The following is a 15,208-nucleotide window of genomic DNA, read 5'->3' as shown; positions in this document are numbered from 1 at the left end:
CCTACCGTCCTGGGCCTTCAGGAATTCTTCAGACGCCCCCTCGCTTCGGAACAGTATATATCGCACAGTCGTTTAACTCGAAACTCAAGCTTCCTTCCTCGGAACTTGTCTCTTGTCCCACACCGAGCCCCCCAGGACGCTTGATGCCGGCATCCTAGGCGCGCTGGGGGCCATGAATGCGGGTGCTGACTCCACGCTCTCTTCCTCGTTTCCAGTGAAAGGCAGGCTTTGGAACCTGTCTGTATCACTCTTGGGGACCAACAGACCCTGTGGGCCTTGGACGTCCGAGGACACCTGTGGTTCAGAACTGGCGTCGTTTCCAAGAAGCCCCAAGGGGATGACGACCACTGGTGGCAAGTAGGTGTTGAGCTCTCGGGCCACGTGTCTGGGTGCCTCCCTGAGTCGGGGGCTCTGTTCTCCCTCTTACAGCCCCTCTCTTTTCCCTAAAGAGATTGGGGGCTTGGAGTAAATAAACGGTGTTCGCTTTTACTATTGGATGAGTTAGACTTTGCTGTATTTGAGCACACTAGAAATATCAGGGCACAACAAGGCTCTACTGTATTCAATATCCTATGATGAACCATAATGGAAAAGAATATTAAAAGAGAAAGAATGTATACATATGTATACCTGAATCACTTTGCTGTACAGCAGTAACTAACACAGCATTGTAAATCAACTATACTTCAATGTAAAAAAAAAGAATTATCAGGAATTTCATCACAGGACATAACTTGTGAAGCTCTTTTTGCTTAAATATGTAGGCTTTGTTTATTTATTTTTTAATTTTGGTGTTATTTAGAAATTTGTCATTATATGCCAAATAAATCCATTGATAGCCATCTGAAGACCTAGATAATAATAATGATTAATTCTGGAGGAATGTACTAAGAAGAAGAGAGATTAGACAATAGATGTGAAAAACCCAACCCACAATTAAAATTCACTATCTCTGCTTGTACAAAAGCCCTCGTAAGTAAATGGTATTTCAACGAAGAAAGGGGAGTTTTCCTACATGCCCCCAGAAAAGTAAACACTTTGAGAAATAGTAAGGTAGGGGCTTCCCTGGTGGCACAGTGGTTAAGAATCCACCTGCCAATACAGGGGACATGGGTTCGAGCCCCGGTCCGGGAAGATCCCACATGCTGCCGAACAGCTAAGCCCATGCGCCACAACTACTGAGCCTGCGCTCTAGAGGCTGCGACCCACAACTGCTGAAGCCCGCATGCCTAGAGCCCGTGTTCCACAACAAGAGAAGCCACTGCAGTGAGAAGCCCGCACACCGCAACCAAGAGTAGCCCTTTGCAGCCAGTTAAGCCGCCTGTGCTCTTTTCCCCATGGGGGCCCGGTGCGCAGTGGCTGCAAACAGCAGCCTCCTTGGTAGTGTGTGCGGCCTGTTGCCTGTGTGGGCTGCCCTAAGGGACCCTGGAGACAGCCCTTTCCAGTGGACATTCATGACTGGCGTGCTGTCCCCAATCCAGGCTCCAGACAGGTATGCATGGTGCCTTTGGAAAGCCCCAGGGCACAGTGGCCAGGGTCCACATTGGCCAGGTCATAATGTCCATCCGCACCAAGCTGCAGAACAAGGAGCATGTGATTGAGGCCCTCCACAGGGCCAAGTTCAAGTTCCCTGGCCGCCAGAAGATCCACATCTCCAAGAAGTGGGGATTTACTAAGTTTAATGCAGATTAATTTGAAAACATGGTGGCAGAAAAGTGGCTCATCCCATATGGCTGTGGGGTCAAGTACATCCCTAATCGTGGCCCCCTGGACAAATGGCGGGCCCTGCACTCATGAGAGGCTTGGCGCTGCCCCCTGCCTACCCATGCCCACCAATAAACCCTACTTTCTTTGTCAAAAAAAAAAGAATAGCCCTGCTCGCCGCAACTAGAGAAAGCCCGCGCGCAGCAACGAAGACCCAGTGCAGCCGAAAATAAATAAATAAAATAAACAAAAAGAAATTAAAAAAAAAAAAGAAAGAAGTAGTAAGGTATAATCAAGCTAACTTTTGCCCTTTTGGTACCATTCAGTGTAAACGTAGCGCCCGTGGTTCCCCAGCGTGGCAGGTAAGGCTGTGCTGGCATCGGCGGCTGTGGGGTACACAGCAGCTCTCGAGTGTTCTGTCTCCATTGATTGGTTCAGGTGTTATTGTCGCCTTAGACTTGCCTCATCGAGGGCAGGTCTTCCAGTGGCCGCTCTCAGGTCTTTCACATGAGGATGTGGAAAAGTAAGTTGTGTTTGCTCTTTGATGAATATGTGTGTATATACACAGTCTCTAATTTAATATGCCAGGTACTATTTGAAAAGTTATACAATTGATTCAAAAGTATCCTCCCTGTATTTGTAACCGTATTGTATGGTTTTACACACACACACACACACACACACTCAAGTGTAGCGTATGTACTAAATTCTGTCTTTAAGTAACCTAAAGAAAACTAGTTATCATTTTATCATAATATTTAGAACATTGTCTTCAGAGAAATTTGACAGAATCATCTCTGAGGTGTTTGGAAACAGAGTTATTTTATTTACTGTAAGATTGATTTCTCTGTAGTGCTAGAGCCAGCATTATGTTTGGCTGTTAAACCTTCCTTTTCTTTCTGTTAATTTGCATCCTGCTTATCTGCCAATGCTGGGTGCTGGGACTGAGCCTGTCACCGACTTTCTGTGTGGCCTGGCATCATACACCCCGAGCAAGGGCAGAGCTCCTGGGCCATCACACGGCAGCGTGGCACTGGTCCCCAGGTACCTGCCCAGTGTCCTGTGGGCTCTGATGGAGTCCGCCTAGCCAGGCTGGCACGTGCTCTGCTCTTCAAGAGAAGCGGGGCCGCGGGCTCCGCAGCAGGGCCGCGGGGTTGACGTGCTGACACCGTTTGCTTAAGCCTCAGTGCAGGCAGAAGCTCACAGTCAGTGCGAGCCCTTTCACAGAAAAGAAGGGCCGCATCGCACATGCACTACAGTGCTGGGTTTTGTGATAGTTTCCTTTCTGTGTGTTTTGTTTATTATATGTTAAGTTCCCTATGCTAGGTGGTGTCACTTTCACTCAGCACTTCGCTGTGCGTGACCTGGGAGTGTGGCCTGCACGGGCTGTCCTAGGCGGAGGGCGGTGACGTTCTCTGTAACCCAACCGGCAGGGCAGAAGTGCGTGGAGAGTCCCGCAGAGTCAGAGCTTTCTAACAGCCGGCGCTGGCGGCAAGGGGGAGGCTTCCTCAGAGGGCGCACCCTGGAGAAAGACGTCTTGCGGGAACGTGAGAGCAGCGTGTCTCGAGTCTGAGCCCAGGTGCACTCTGCACGTCCAGGGCAGCTCCCGTCTGTGCTGTCCTTCTGGCCTGATTAGTAACAGGCCCAGTTAGGGCATGAATTGCTTCTTTTTAAACCCGTATTATGATCCTGAGTATTGTACACTTGTCCATGAGAAATTCCTAAATTTTAAAAACAAAATAATCGTTTCTCACTGATTAGAATGAAAGACTTATAGGGTGCGAGGGGGTGATAATCATAAAAATAATACATGCTCTTTGTAACAGGTCCATGTGATAGAAAAGTGTATAAAATAAAAGGTGAACATTTTCTTACATCCCTCTGAGTCCACCCCTCGGAAGTAATCACAGTCAGCAGTGGGGGGTGCCCTGCCACACTCCTCTCCAGTCCTCACACAAATGTGCACGTGGGTATCTGGGTGTTTGACGGGTGGGGTCGGGCCCTTACCTCTCAGGCAGGGAGCATACAGAAGGCGCTTGTAGCTGCGCTGAGACAGGGTGTCTGCCCGTCTCCCCTGCAGGCGAGCATCACAGACTATGTGGTGTTTGACCAGTGCAGCTTGTTCCAGACCATAATCCACGCCACACACTCGGTGGCCACAGCAGCCCAGGTGCCTGTGGAGAAGGTGGCGGATAAACTGCGCATGGCGTTGTGGTCTCAGCAGCTCCAGTGCCAGCCGAGCCTCCTAGGGGTCAACAGCAGCGGCGTCTGGATCTCCTCGGGCAAGAATGAAATCCACGTCTCTAGAGGAAGCCTCATCGGTGGGTGAATCACTTCATTTCCACGCCGGCTTGATAGGCAGCTCCTCTTAGAGGCAGCATTTAAGGAAAAGCCTTATGAGCTCAAGTGGAAAAGATAATTTAGTGCCAGTGGTATGAAGTGTCTGGAATGGAGGCATTCCCTCTGCTTTCTATCAGTTCCCTCCTTTTAGTCTGTCATTCCTACGACTTGGATACCAGCGTCTGGATGGTGTGCGATCAGTTTCCATTAGGAACCGATTAGGCTACAAGAAGAGCACATGGAGCTCATTTTTATGTTAATAATTTCCAGCTAAATGAAAAAATCCTCCCATTCCTAAAGAGCCTAGTAGAAAAAATGACCACACTGTTGAACATGCAAGGCTCTGGCCAGATCTGTAAACGTAGGTGTAAATCCACATTTACCCACTGGGGCTTCATTTCTGTGAGTGAACCCTGCTTTGTGAATTTTCTCCAGCTCTTCTCCCCCTGCGTGGCCTCCCCCGACCCTGGGCTAGATGGTGCTCTGCTTGTCGGGCTGGCTCTTGCAGTGCTGGCTTGGGTCTCCTACTTTGAGGACAGTCTAGAACCAACTGTAAGGGGTTTTGAAGACCAGTTGGTCTAGAACTAAAGTTCTGAAGCATGTATGGTTTTTCTTTCTTCTTTCTTTAACGTACTCTTCCCATTATTCTTTCTAGGCACTTACTGGAATAATGTTGTTCCCCGGGGGACAGCTTCTGCCACAAAGTGGGCCTTTGTGTTGGCTTCCACTGCTCCCACAAAGGAAGGTTGGTTGGGGAGTGCAGTGCACAGGTTGGCAGCTGAACAGTTAAAACTGTGGTCTGCCGTGGCCTAGTTGGGGCGGGAGCATGGCCGTGGGGCCCTCAGGGACTGGATGCGGTGGTGTCACAGGCCAGCAGCCCTCGTTGGCTGAGCTGAGGGCCCCCGAAGCTGGATAGGCCTGCCCAGGAGAGAAGGGTCTGGTGTGGTGATCTGAGTGGGTCTGGAGGTGAGCTGTCCTTCCGAAGGAGGGGAGTGTACAGTGTGACCTCTGAGGCCAGCAGCTGCTGACTTCAGTGACATGTCTCAGGGCCATAGCACAGGGCCAGTAGGCACCAGGCTTCTCTGGGTGCCTGGCCATTTCCCCTGTGAATTCTGTCACCTCCTCACAGGCTGGTTTACAGCCTCTGGCTGGCCTAAGTCCCACTGTCATGCCCCTGGTAGGGCAGACCTCCCAAAGCCCTGACCACAGCTCGGGGTTTGGAGCCAGGAGAGGCAGTGCAGCTACCCCAGGAGATGAGAGCTGGGGCAGTCAGGCGGCCCCAGCGGAGGCCGAAGCCGCCTCCCAGGATCACGCTGAGAGTCAGATGAGAAGATGTCGGGGGTCTCTGCAGTTGGTGAGTTCGAGCTCGTAGTCCCACTAGGATGTGCAGAACTTGGTCAGTACAATAAAATGCTTCCTCCCCAGATCGTTCTGACCGCAGTTGTGCAATAAGTAAGCTCTGCAAACCATAGGTTCTTTCCCAAGCTTGGCACAAATCATTCGGCAGCAAAACCTGACCTGAGCTGATGGGAGGCTCCTTATTGCCTCCATCTGTCCTGCTGCCTGCGACTGTGACGTGTTTTGTTGCAGGAACGTTGCTGCACTTCTTGCGGGGGCAGGTGGGGGGCGGGTATTGCCTGGCTCCCAGGCTGTTTCGTAAACGTATGGCATACCCATTACCGTATGTTTTCAAGGTCCAGGGTAATTTTGAATTCCAGACCATAACTGGTCCCAAGTTTTCGATATACTTTAGATAATATATTCTGACTGAGGTTTTAATTTCCCCAAGTGTGGTTTGCATTTTAAAGTGAATTAAACCTGAAGGACTCTAAAAACGGGGGAGAGAATGAAAGCATGCAATTTTGAGGTGAGGATGGGAGGAAAAGGCTTTCCAGCTTTCCGGGCCTTTTCCAGCAGCCTCCACCCCGCCAGACCTCCCCTCATCCTGCCCCCAGGACAGGGGAGGGTCCTCGGTGCTGTCCTTCTGAGGCATTGCTGACCTTGCTCCCTCTAGGACACTAGTTAACACACCAAGTTGAACGCTTCCCAGTCCATTATACAACGTCCAAGGTCCGGGCCTCTGAGGCAACGTTGTGGGCCTCCTAAGGTCTCGTTAGCCCAGCTTCCTTTCATTTCTTTAAATGTGTCGGACTTGTTTCCTACGAACTGGCTGGTCCCGGTGTGTCCCCCTGAGTCCTGGCTGCTCCTTCCCCGAGGTGGGGAGTGAGGGTGGGAGCTGGGCAGCCAGCCTCTGAAGGCAAAGGCTGCCCCGAGAGGCTCGCCGGTGACGCCATGCCCTCTCCGCAGGAAGCTCCCTGTGGCTCTGCCAGAGCAGCAAGGACCTGTGCCGCGTCAGCGCCCAGCACGCCCAGTCACGCCCGTCCACCGTGCAGCTGCCCCCCGACGCCGAGATGAGGGCCTACGCCGCCTGCCAAGACGCCCTGTGGGCCCTGGACAGCCTCGGCCAGGTGTTCATCCGGACGCTGTCCGCGAGCTGCCCCACGGGCATGCACTGGACGAGGCTGGACCTCTCGCAGCTAGGTATGCCCACCCCCGCCGCCGGGCCCTGCCTTCCGGCCTCATCAGGAGGGGTGTCTCACCTGCTTCCCGGGGCCCTGTGTCCAACCCTCGTGAATTCTTGTAGGCTGCTTGGTCGGTTGCTGGATTTCAGGAGGTCGACTAGCCGCTCTTGCAGGGTAATGGGCCTCTTCAGAATCCTGTGAGGAGCTTTTCTTCCCACGCTTTACACATCACAGGGTTTTCGGAACCCAGGAGGAGCGTGAACTCAGAGAAGGCTGCTGTAAGACACGCTCGAGATGATGCTGTGGATGCAGCTGCCTCTGCTGGTCTGTCTGAATGTGGCAGTTGCTTTGTGCCCTTTCCGACGCAGGGTCCGCGGCCCGCAGCCTGGAGAGGGCCCAGTTCTCCCTCTGCTGGAGGGGTGTGTGCCGCCTCCCGCTGCCGCCCTTCCCTGAGTCTCCCCTACAGGGCTGCAGGGCAGCCAAGCAGCATGAGGCCATTTATAAATAATTCATTCCTGTTCCAAGGAATACGATGATGGAATGAGCCCACGCCCTTAGGTTATCCTCTGGGCAGATGGGCAGGTGTGGCTGTCAGAAGGTTCAGGCTGCGCCAGGCAGCTCCGGAGTCCATGCGAGCCTTAGGAATACTTCCATGCCCAGCAGTTTCCCGTTCTGGTGAACTGATAACCAGTGTTTTGTTTGTTAGGTGGTAGAATTGAATTTTACAAGCAGTTAACATTTGAGAATTCAACCACATGTACTCGTTTGGGAAAAAAAGGACAAAGAAGGCAGAAGGGAAGGGAGGACGCCTTGTCCACCTCCCGCCCTGGCAGCCCCCGGCTGCGTCTCCAGCTGACGGCCTCTCACCATCCCATGACGTGCAGAGGTATCGTCATTCTTTTGTCCCACAAGGCCCCCAAATACAACCCAGCTTAGCTAAAGAAGCAGGTTGGTTCTCCACTAAAGAAGTAAGCTTTGTTCCAAAGCTAGGAATTTTCCAGGGTCATTTTGATCATGCTTTTGGCCTCACTCGCACCGTGTTTTGAACCTAATCCCAGCCCCAAGGCCGGTCACAGTCCAGCTTCTGAGAGTGCCTGCCAGCCGCCATCGTCAACGGTGATGGACCAGAGAGGCTGCAGCTGGCCATGGCTCTGCCTGCCAGTGCGGGGCCGTCTTCCCGCCTGCCCCAGGGAGCCTTTCCTTGGTTCAGAGATCCTGTGGGCCTGAGCCATCCTCCTTTGGCCCCCAAGCAGAGCAGTTTGGGAGTTTCTGGAGGTAAAAAGGCCAGGGCGAGGTTGGTGTCCTCCTTGCTACAGGATCCTGGGAGCGCTGGGGGCCCTGCCCTTGCCCCCTCTGGGGCAGAAGCAGAGCTCTGCCCGGTACCACCGCCCAGAGGAGGCCTCTGTGCTGCACCACGTGCCGAGAGAACGGCCTCGAGCGCGGCTTGGCCTCCGGGCTCCGGCGCACAGCTCACGCCTCCCTTCCGTTCAGTCCAGTCCTCCCGCGCTGGCGCGCTGGTGCGCTAGCCAGAGTGTTACAGGCCTCTGAGGCGGCTGGCTGGGTTTCCCTGGGGTCGGTGGCCGTTCTTTCAAGGGGAGTGACTGGGCTTCGGTGGGATTGAGTCTCCCTTTCAGAGTGGGAGGGGCCAGGCAGGGCCACCCTGAGTCCAGGTTGTGCTTTGGCTCCCCCTGCGTGCTGGGGGCAGGGCTGCAGGAGCCGAGAACGGCAGGCTTTCACAGAGCTGCCCTGCCTCTTGCCTGCAGAATCGTCCGCAGTCCAGCCAGGCCTGGAGTGGCTCACACAGACCGCAGGTGAGGTGGTTGGGCCCTCACCACCTCACTGGGGCTCCCGGCAGAGGCAGGGCGGCAGCGGGAGCAGTGCTAGCCAGGTTACCTTGAAACATCAGTCCTCACCTTTCTGATGGTAACGGCAATCCCCGCCCCAGAGAGGTGATGCAAGTAAGCATCATGTGCAAACGGAACCTGTCTCAGGCAGGTGTGACGGCCTGAAAGCTGCCCAGCTCCTCAAGCTGCTGGGGGAGGGGTGGTGCTCGCTCGGGTCTGGCGCCGTGCATGACGGGGGCCGAGTCCAGGAAGCTCTGCCTCGCTTAGTCTTTTTCCTGCCCTGAGCTCTGGATTTTGTTTATCCGGGTTACTGGCCGTTGCTGAGAGGATGGATAAAGACTTCTTTTACGATATTCTGAACGTCCTGGGAGAACGAAGCAAGTCCAGAGTTGGTAGGCCGGGGAGGCGTGCAGGGAACAGCAGGAGGGGTGCTGGCCTTCCACGTGCCAGGGTGGGGGGGCGGCGGAAGGCAGGTCAGGGCCACCAGCTACTCTGTTGTTTGGCTCTTTCCAGGGATGGTCTGTGTAGCCTGTGGGACAAACCGGTGAATCAAGGTTTCTTAAAAAAGTATTATTTATATTAGGGGATGCAGATTTTGAGTTCAGGTGTGTGCTCCCTGCCAGTGTCCATGGCAGGCTGTCATCTGGCAGCACTCACTGGGGAGTAGTGAACAGAGTGTAGTAACGCAGGTAACGTTAATGCTGCCTTGCTTACTTGCCTGGGGTTACCTGGGGTGCTGCATTGTTCTTTTAAAAGTTGGCCATGGTGGTGCTCACAGCAGTGAAAGGAAGCACAGCCTTTTCAAGACTGTGGTTCTACATGTGAGTGTTCTGTGCAGTAGCAAACTTCTCTTTCCCAGATGCACTTTTTTTTTTTGGAAGTATAGTTGACATACAATATTATATTAGCTTCAGGTGTACAATATAGTGATTTGATATTTTTATAGATTACACACCATACAAAGTTATTATTATTGTTTATATTCCCTGTGCTGTATGTTACATCTTTGTAATTAATTTGCTTTTTATTTTATTTTATTTAAATTAAAAAAAATTTTATAAATCTATTTATTCATTTTTGGCTGCGTTGGGTCTTCGTTGCTGTGCGCGGGCTCTCTCTAGTTGCGACGAGCAGGGGCTACTCTTCATTGCGGTGTGTGGGCTTCTCATTGCGGTGGCTTCTCTTGTTGCGAAGCATGAGCTCTAGGCGCGCAGGCTTCAGTAGTTGTGGCGTGTGGGCTTCAGTAGTTGTGGCACACGGGCTCAGTAGTTGTGGCTTGCGGGCTCTAGAGCACAGGCTCAGTAGTTGTGGCGCACAGGCTTAGTTGCTCCGCAGCATGTGGGATCTTCCTGGACTGGGGCTCGAATCCATGGCCCCTGCATTGGCAGGTGGGTTCTTAACCACTGCGCCACCAGGGAAGTCCTTATTTGCTTTTTAAATGGTAGTTTGTATCCCTTAATCCCCTTCATCTGTTTTGCCCCTCCCCCCCTTCCTACTCCCCTCTGGTAACCACTAGTTTGTTTTCTGAATCTGTGAGTCTATTTCTGTTTTGTTGTATTTGTTCATTTATTTTGGTTTTTTAGATTCCACATATAAGTGAAACATACAGTATTTGTCTTTCTCTGACATTTCACTAGGTGTAACACTCTTCAGATCAATCCACATTGTTGCAGATGGCAGGATTTCATTCTTTTTTAAGGCTGAGTAATATTCCATTGTGTGTGTGTGTACACACACACACACATACACCCCACATCTTCTTTATCCATTCATTTGTTGATGGACACTTGTGTTTCTTGCATATCTTGCCTGTTGTAAATAATGCTGCAGTGAACAGCATGCTGGGGGGCATGTATCTTTCCAAATTAGTGTTTTCGTTTTTTTCAGATGAATACCCAAGAGTGGAATTGCTGGATCAGATGATAGTCCTATTTTTAATTTTTTGAGGAACCTCCATAATGTTTTCCGTAGTGGCTGTACCAGTTTACATTCCTACCAGCAGGGTTCCCTTTCCTCCACATTCTTGTCAACACTTGTTATTTGTTGTCTTTTTAAATCTTTTTTTTTTTGGCTGCACCAGGTTTTAGTTGCAGCATGCAGGATCTTTGTTGCCACGTGTGGGACCTTCGTTGTGGCATGCAGGATCTTTAGTTGGTGCAATGCTTGTGGGATCTAGTTCCCTGACCAGGATCGAACCTGGGCCCCCAGCATTGGGAGCTCGGAGTCTTAGCCACTGGACCACCAGGGAAGTCCCTTGTTGTCTTTTTGATGATGGACACGGGGCTCGAACCTGTGTCCCCTGCATTGGCAGGTGGATTCTTAAGCACTGCACCACCAGGGAAGCCCTACGTTCTTCTTTTAAATATTCTTTTCCATTACGGTTTATCACAGGATATTGAATATAGTTCTCTGTGCTATCCAGTAGGACCTTGTTGTCCATCCAGTCTATATATAATAGTTTACATCTGCTAGCCCAACCTCCCACTCCATCCATCTGTTCTCTACGTCCGTGATTCTGTTTCTATTTCATAGATAGGTTCATTTGTGTCATATTTTAGATTCCACGTATAAGTGATATCATATGGTATTTGTCTTTCTCTTTCTAACTTCACTTAGTATGATCATCTCTAGTTGCATCCATGTTGCTGCAGATGGCATTATTTTGTCTTTTTATGGCTGGGTACTATTCCATTATATACATGTACCGCATCTTCTTTATCCATTCATCTGTCGATGGACATTTAGGTTGTTTCCGTGTCTTGGCTATTGTGAATAGTGCTGCTGTGAACATAGAGGTGCATGTGTCTTTTTGAATTATAATTTTGTCCAGATATATGCCCAGAAGTGGGATTGCTGGATCATATGAGCTCTATTTTTAGTTTTCTGAGGAACCTCCATACTGTTCTCCATAGTGGCTGCACCAACTTACATTCCCACCGGCAGTGTAGGAGGGTTCCCTTTTCTCTACATCCTTTCCAGTATTTGTTATTTGTGGGGTTTTTTTGTAGATTTTTAAAAATCATGGCCATTCTGACTGGTGGGAGGTGGTATCTCATTGTAGTTTTGATTTCCATTTCTTAGATTAAGAGAATTCTTCAATTAAATGTCTAGCTACTGAACCCAGTTATAGAGACTGAATATGGAATTTTATGATTTATGACCATCCTAGTTTTTGGAAGAAAATTTGTGTCATTTAGCAGATACTTAATATGCTCATAACGTTTGATTTCCCAGTACGCATAAATATGCATATGCCAGGCATTGGAATGTTTAGCAAACTAATGCAATTTGTAATTGAATACATCCGGTCACAGCATTTAATGAAGAAATGCTCAGTGTCGGTTCGTGCCTTTAGATAACAAATAGGCTTATATAGTAATTTATGCAGAGAAGTGTCTTATAAATAGTAAAACACCAAATAAATGCCACTTTTTGTCTAAAATATATGTTTAAAAAGTAATCCTAAAGGGAAAATGTCTCATCTGTTGAATAAAGTAATTAAAACTTTTCTTTTTAATGGGAGGGAAGAACAAAATAGGGGGAAGACAGGAAAATCGCAGTATGTCTGTGTTAGTCAGACTAATACTGTTACAGTAACGAGTCCCAAATACCAGCCATGTAACACAGTGAAGGTTGCTTTCTGCTCCCGCGAAGTTGACTCTTGACCTGTCAGTCTTTCGATGGTTGTGGTAGTGGTTCCCAGGTGGTGGCTTACTGACCCCCTGCGGTGCTCTGTGGCTCTGCCCCTCTGGTCACTGTGGCAGGAGACAGCCGAAAGGCAAGGCCCTCTTGCCAGCTCTTTTATGGTTCAGTTCAGAAGTGACAGATCCCTTCTGCCCACAGCCCATTGTCCAGAACCAGTGATAGGGCCCCGCTTAACTCCAAGGGACACTGACGAGCCAGGGGGTGCTGGGGGGGCCAGTGTTCTCTGCCACCTGCCCTGACCTCATACACCTGCACCCAGGCAGCCTGGGAGACCCTCTGTGAAGTAGGAGACTACGGAAAAGCCCTCGATTAAACGTTTTCTTCTTTGACCTGTCTCTTCAATTCAGAATAAGCTGATTTATACACTGAAGTGTATATTCTAGCAACCTTTTATGTTTGTTTTAAAAGAACGCTTGCCTTGTAATATGAACTCCGTGTTTCACTGGTGGTGGTGTTATTCGCTGCTAATTCTGAGATGCTGACCCAGTGTGTTTTTGTCACCATGTAACTCTCTTCACGTGAGCAGCTACCACCTGTAGTTCCTGTTAGGGCAGGTTGACGACTCCAACATAACATTATTTTTAATTAGCATTTTAAAATTAGAATTTGTTTCTCAGCCGTTTCTGGAATTTACTGCTGAAAGTCCTTTATTTGGATCGCTACAAATCTTTTCATGGGTAATGTTAGAGCTCTAGGATGTCTATTTTAACTCCCCGGTAAGACATTCTATAAAAGATTTTAAAAATACAGCTAATTTCAGTATAAGAGAAATCATCATCTTCAGGAAATGTACAAAGGGATACTAAGAATTTTTCCAGTAGTAGTGGGTTGATACTTTTAAGCTAAACACATGTGGCGAGATTTCCCCATAGCAGGATCCGCGCCTGTACGTTTTGGTGTAGACACATGGGCTGTCATCTGATACCGGTGACAACTGTGTGAGGTGGCCACGAGCAGCACTGCCAGTGAATGTAGCCGCACCGCCTTTTTCCCCTGCCTTACAGTCAAAATGAGTCATCCTCTAACTTAGTCATCAGAAGACAAACCGTTCACCTTGAAAAAACAGGCAAAAGACTTGACAGATGCTTCACAAAAGAAGGTATACAGATGCCCCCCATAAGCACATTAAAAGATTCTCAGCATCACTAGTTACCAGGGAAATGCAAATAAAACCATGATGCCACTTTACACCTGCTAGAATGGCTGACAGAGGTGCCAGAAGTGGATGCTCGTGAGGGTGTGAGCCACCAGCACACACCGCTGGTGGGCGTGTAAAATGGGAAGGCTGGTGGTCTCTTTCCACGTTAAACAGATACCTACCCTATAGCCCAGAGCTCCACTCTCAGGTGTTATTCAAGAAAAACAACACATGTTCACAAAAAAAAGTCTTCTGCAGGAATGATGATAGCGGCTTTACTCCTAATAGCAAAAAGTGGAAATGGCCCAAATGCCCATCAGCAGGATACACCAGTAACTGTGGTGTTTACATGCAGTGGACTCATACTCAGCAGTAAAAAGGAGTGACTGGATGAATGTCATGAACAGAACATCACGCTGAGTGAAAGAAGCCAGGCCCAGGGAGTGCATACCTGTGATTCTGTTTCTACAGTCATCTAGACCAGACTGAACAGATACATGGCGATAGAAGTCAGAAGAGTGGCTGCCTTGGGGCAGAGGGGCAGAACTTTCTTGAGGAAGGGGCTTGAGGGAACTTTCTGGGGCAATGAAAACATTCCATAACTTGATAAGCCATGGGTTGCCCAGGCATGTTCATCTGTCAAAAGCGAGGGAACTGACCGTGTAAGATCTGTGTGTTCACGGGATGTGGGGCCCTGGAGGTCAGAGGTGGCTGGCGGGGAGGGTCAGGCAGGCCTGGGTTCAAGCCGCGGCCTGCCCTTTGCCTCCCGGCTTCTCCACGTTCTTTTCCGGGGTCTGCGTCCTGACGGCCTCACACATGAGCTGGGGCGGCAAGAGCCGTGCATCACTGTCGCGCAGGTCAGTAACTATGGGCTGTTGCTCTTTCTGCCAGATAAACTATTAATCAAGTTTCTCTTTGAAGACTCCTCCCATTTCCTTTCCTCTTAAAATTGGTTTAATAAACAAGGAGAAATGTAAAAAGAAAAATGAAGATCCTGGGAGGCTTAGTTAATTTTAATTCTAATTAGGATCAAGATTACCTGAAAGAGGGACTTCCCAGGTGGTCCAGGGGTAAAGAATCCGCCTGCCACTGCAGGGGACACGGGTTTGATCCCTGGTTGGGGAACTAAGATCTCACATGCCGCGGGGCAACTAAGCCCGCGTGCCACAACTATTGATCTCTCGCGCCTCAGCGAGAGACCCTGCGTGCCCTGGAGCCTGCACGCCACAGCCAAAGAGAAAACCCACACGCTGCAACTAGAGAGAAGCCCACGCACCACAATGAAGATACCGCGTGTTGCCACTAAGATCCTACGCAGCCAAAAAAAAAAAAGATTACCTAAAAGATGAATTCCCTTGCCCCAAATCCAGAATTTGCTGGTAATAGTCACATATCTGATGAAGCTAATGACGGGGCCCATACTGAGATATTAATTGCCGGGCTTGGTGGCTCAGGGCACTGTCCGGATGGCATCTTGATTATTTTGCCCGTGGTGTGCAAGGGCTGCTCTGTGGCGCGGGGCAGGTGCCGGGGCAGCCAGAGGCGTTGGTGACTCCCGTGCACTGTAATGTTCTCAAGCAACAGAGTTCACCTGCAAAGGCAGCATCATCTCTTTCTTTGAAGTATAAAATCAAAGTTCATAGATTAAATGAAACGTGAGTCATCTTATAAGAGTAATTAACGTGTGTACTTTTTCTCTATTTGTCTATAGGAGCTGTAAAACTGATGAGCCTGGCATGTGGAAATCAGCACGTCTGGGCCTGTGATTCCAGGGGTGGAGTTTACTTCCGCGTGGGTACCCAGCCTCTGAATCCCAGTCTGATGCTTCCAGCCTGGATAACGATTGAACCGCCTGTCCAGGTAAGCAAAAGTTAACTGATACCAACTTGCTCGTCAGTAAGCTGCTCGGGTGCTGGTGTTGGGGAGAGGACCGTGCCTGCTAGGTTGGCCTCCCA

At 49.9% G+C, this 15,208-nt stretch overlaps 1 protein-coding gene and 1 non-coding gene across 6 annotated transcripts in view; both read left to right on the top strand.

Moving 5' to 3' along the window:
- TECPR2 (tectonin beta-propeller repeat containing 2) overlaps positions 1–15,208 on the top strand; it is a 90,651-nt gene that overhangs the window by 47,231 nt on the left and 28,212 nt on the right. For 3 of the 5 annotated variants that reach the window (XR_012329822.1, XM_033850589.2, XM_019952092.3), the window contains exons 13-17: positions 216–357; positions 3,785–4,025; positions 4,700–4,789; positions 6,352–6,585; positions 14,965–15,113. Coding sequence is in view for 4 of the 5 variants with exons in the window: in XM_033850589.2 (XP_033706480.1) it covers positions 216–357; positions 3,785–4,025; positions 4,700–4,789; positions 6,352–6,585; positions 14,965–15,113 (856 nt within the window). In the remaining variant the exon portion in view is untranslated. The remainder of the gene's footprint in view (positions 1–215; positions 358–3,784; positions 4,026–4,699; positions 4,790–6,351; positions 6,586–14,964; positions 15,114–15,208) is intronic. The other 2 variants (XM_073800021.1, XM_073800022.1) reach the window with 2 other exon arrangements.
- On the top strand, positions 1,303–1,437 carry LOC117311391 (small nucleolar RNA SNORA70). Its single transcript, XR_004525596.1, has one exon. It is a non-coding gene; the product is annotated as a small nucleolar RNA SNORA70 (small nucleolar RNA).

Source organism: Tursiops truncatus, chromosome 2 (genome assembly GCF_011762595.2).
Source record: "Tursiops truncatus isolate mTurTru1 chromosome 2, mTurTru1.mat.Y, whole genome shotgun sequence".
Lineage (NCBI taxonomy): Eukaryota > Metazoa > Chordata > Mammalia > Artiodactyla > Delphinidae > Tursiops > Tursiops truncatus.
The sequence above is the reverse complement of the archived record's forward strand: the minus strand, read 5'-3'. Positions and strand labels throughout refer to the sequence as shown.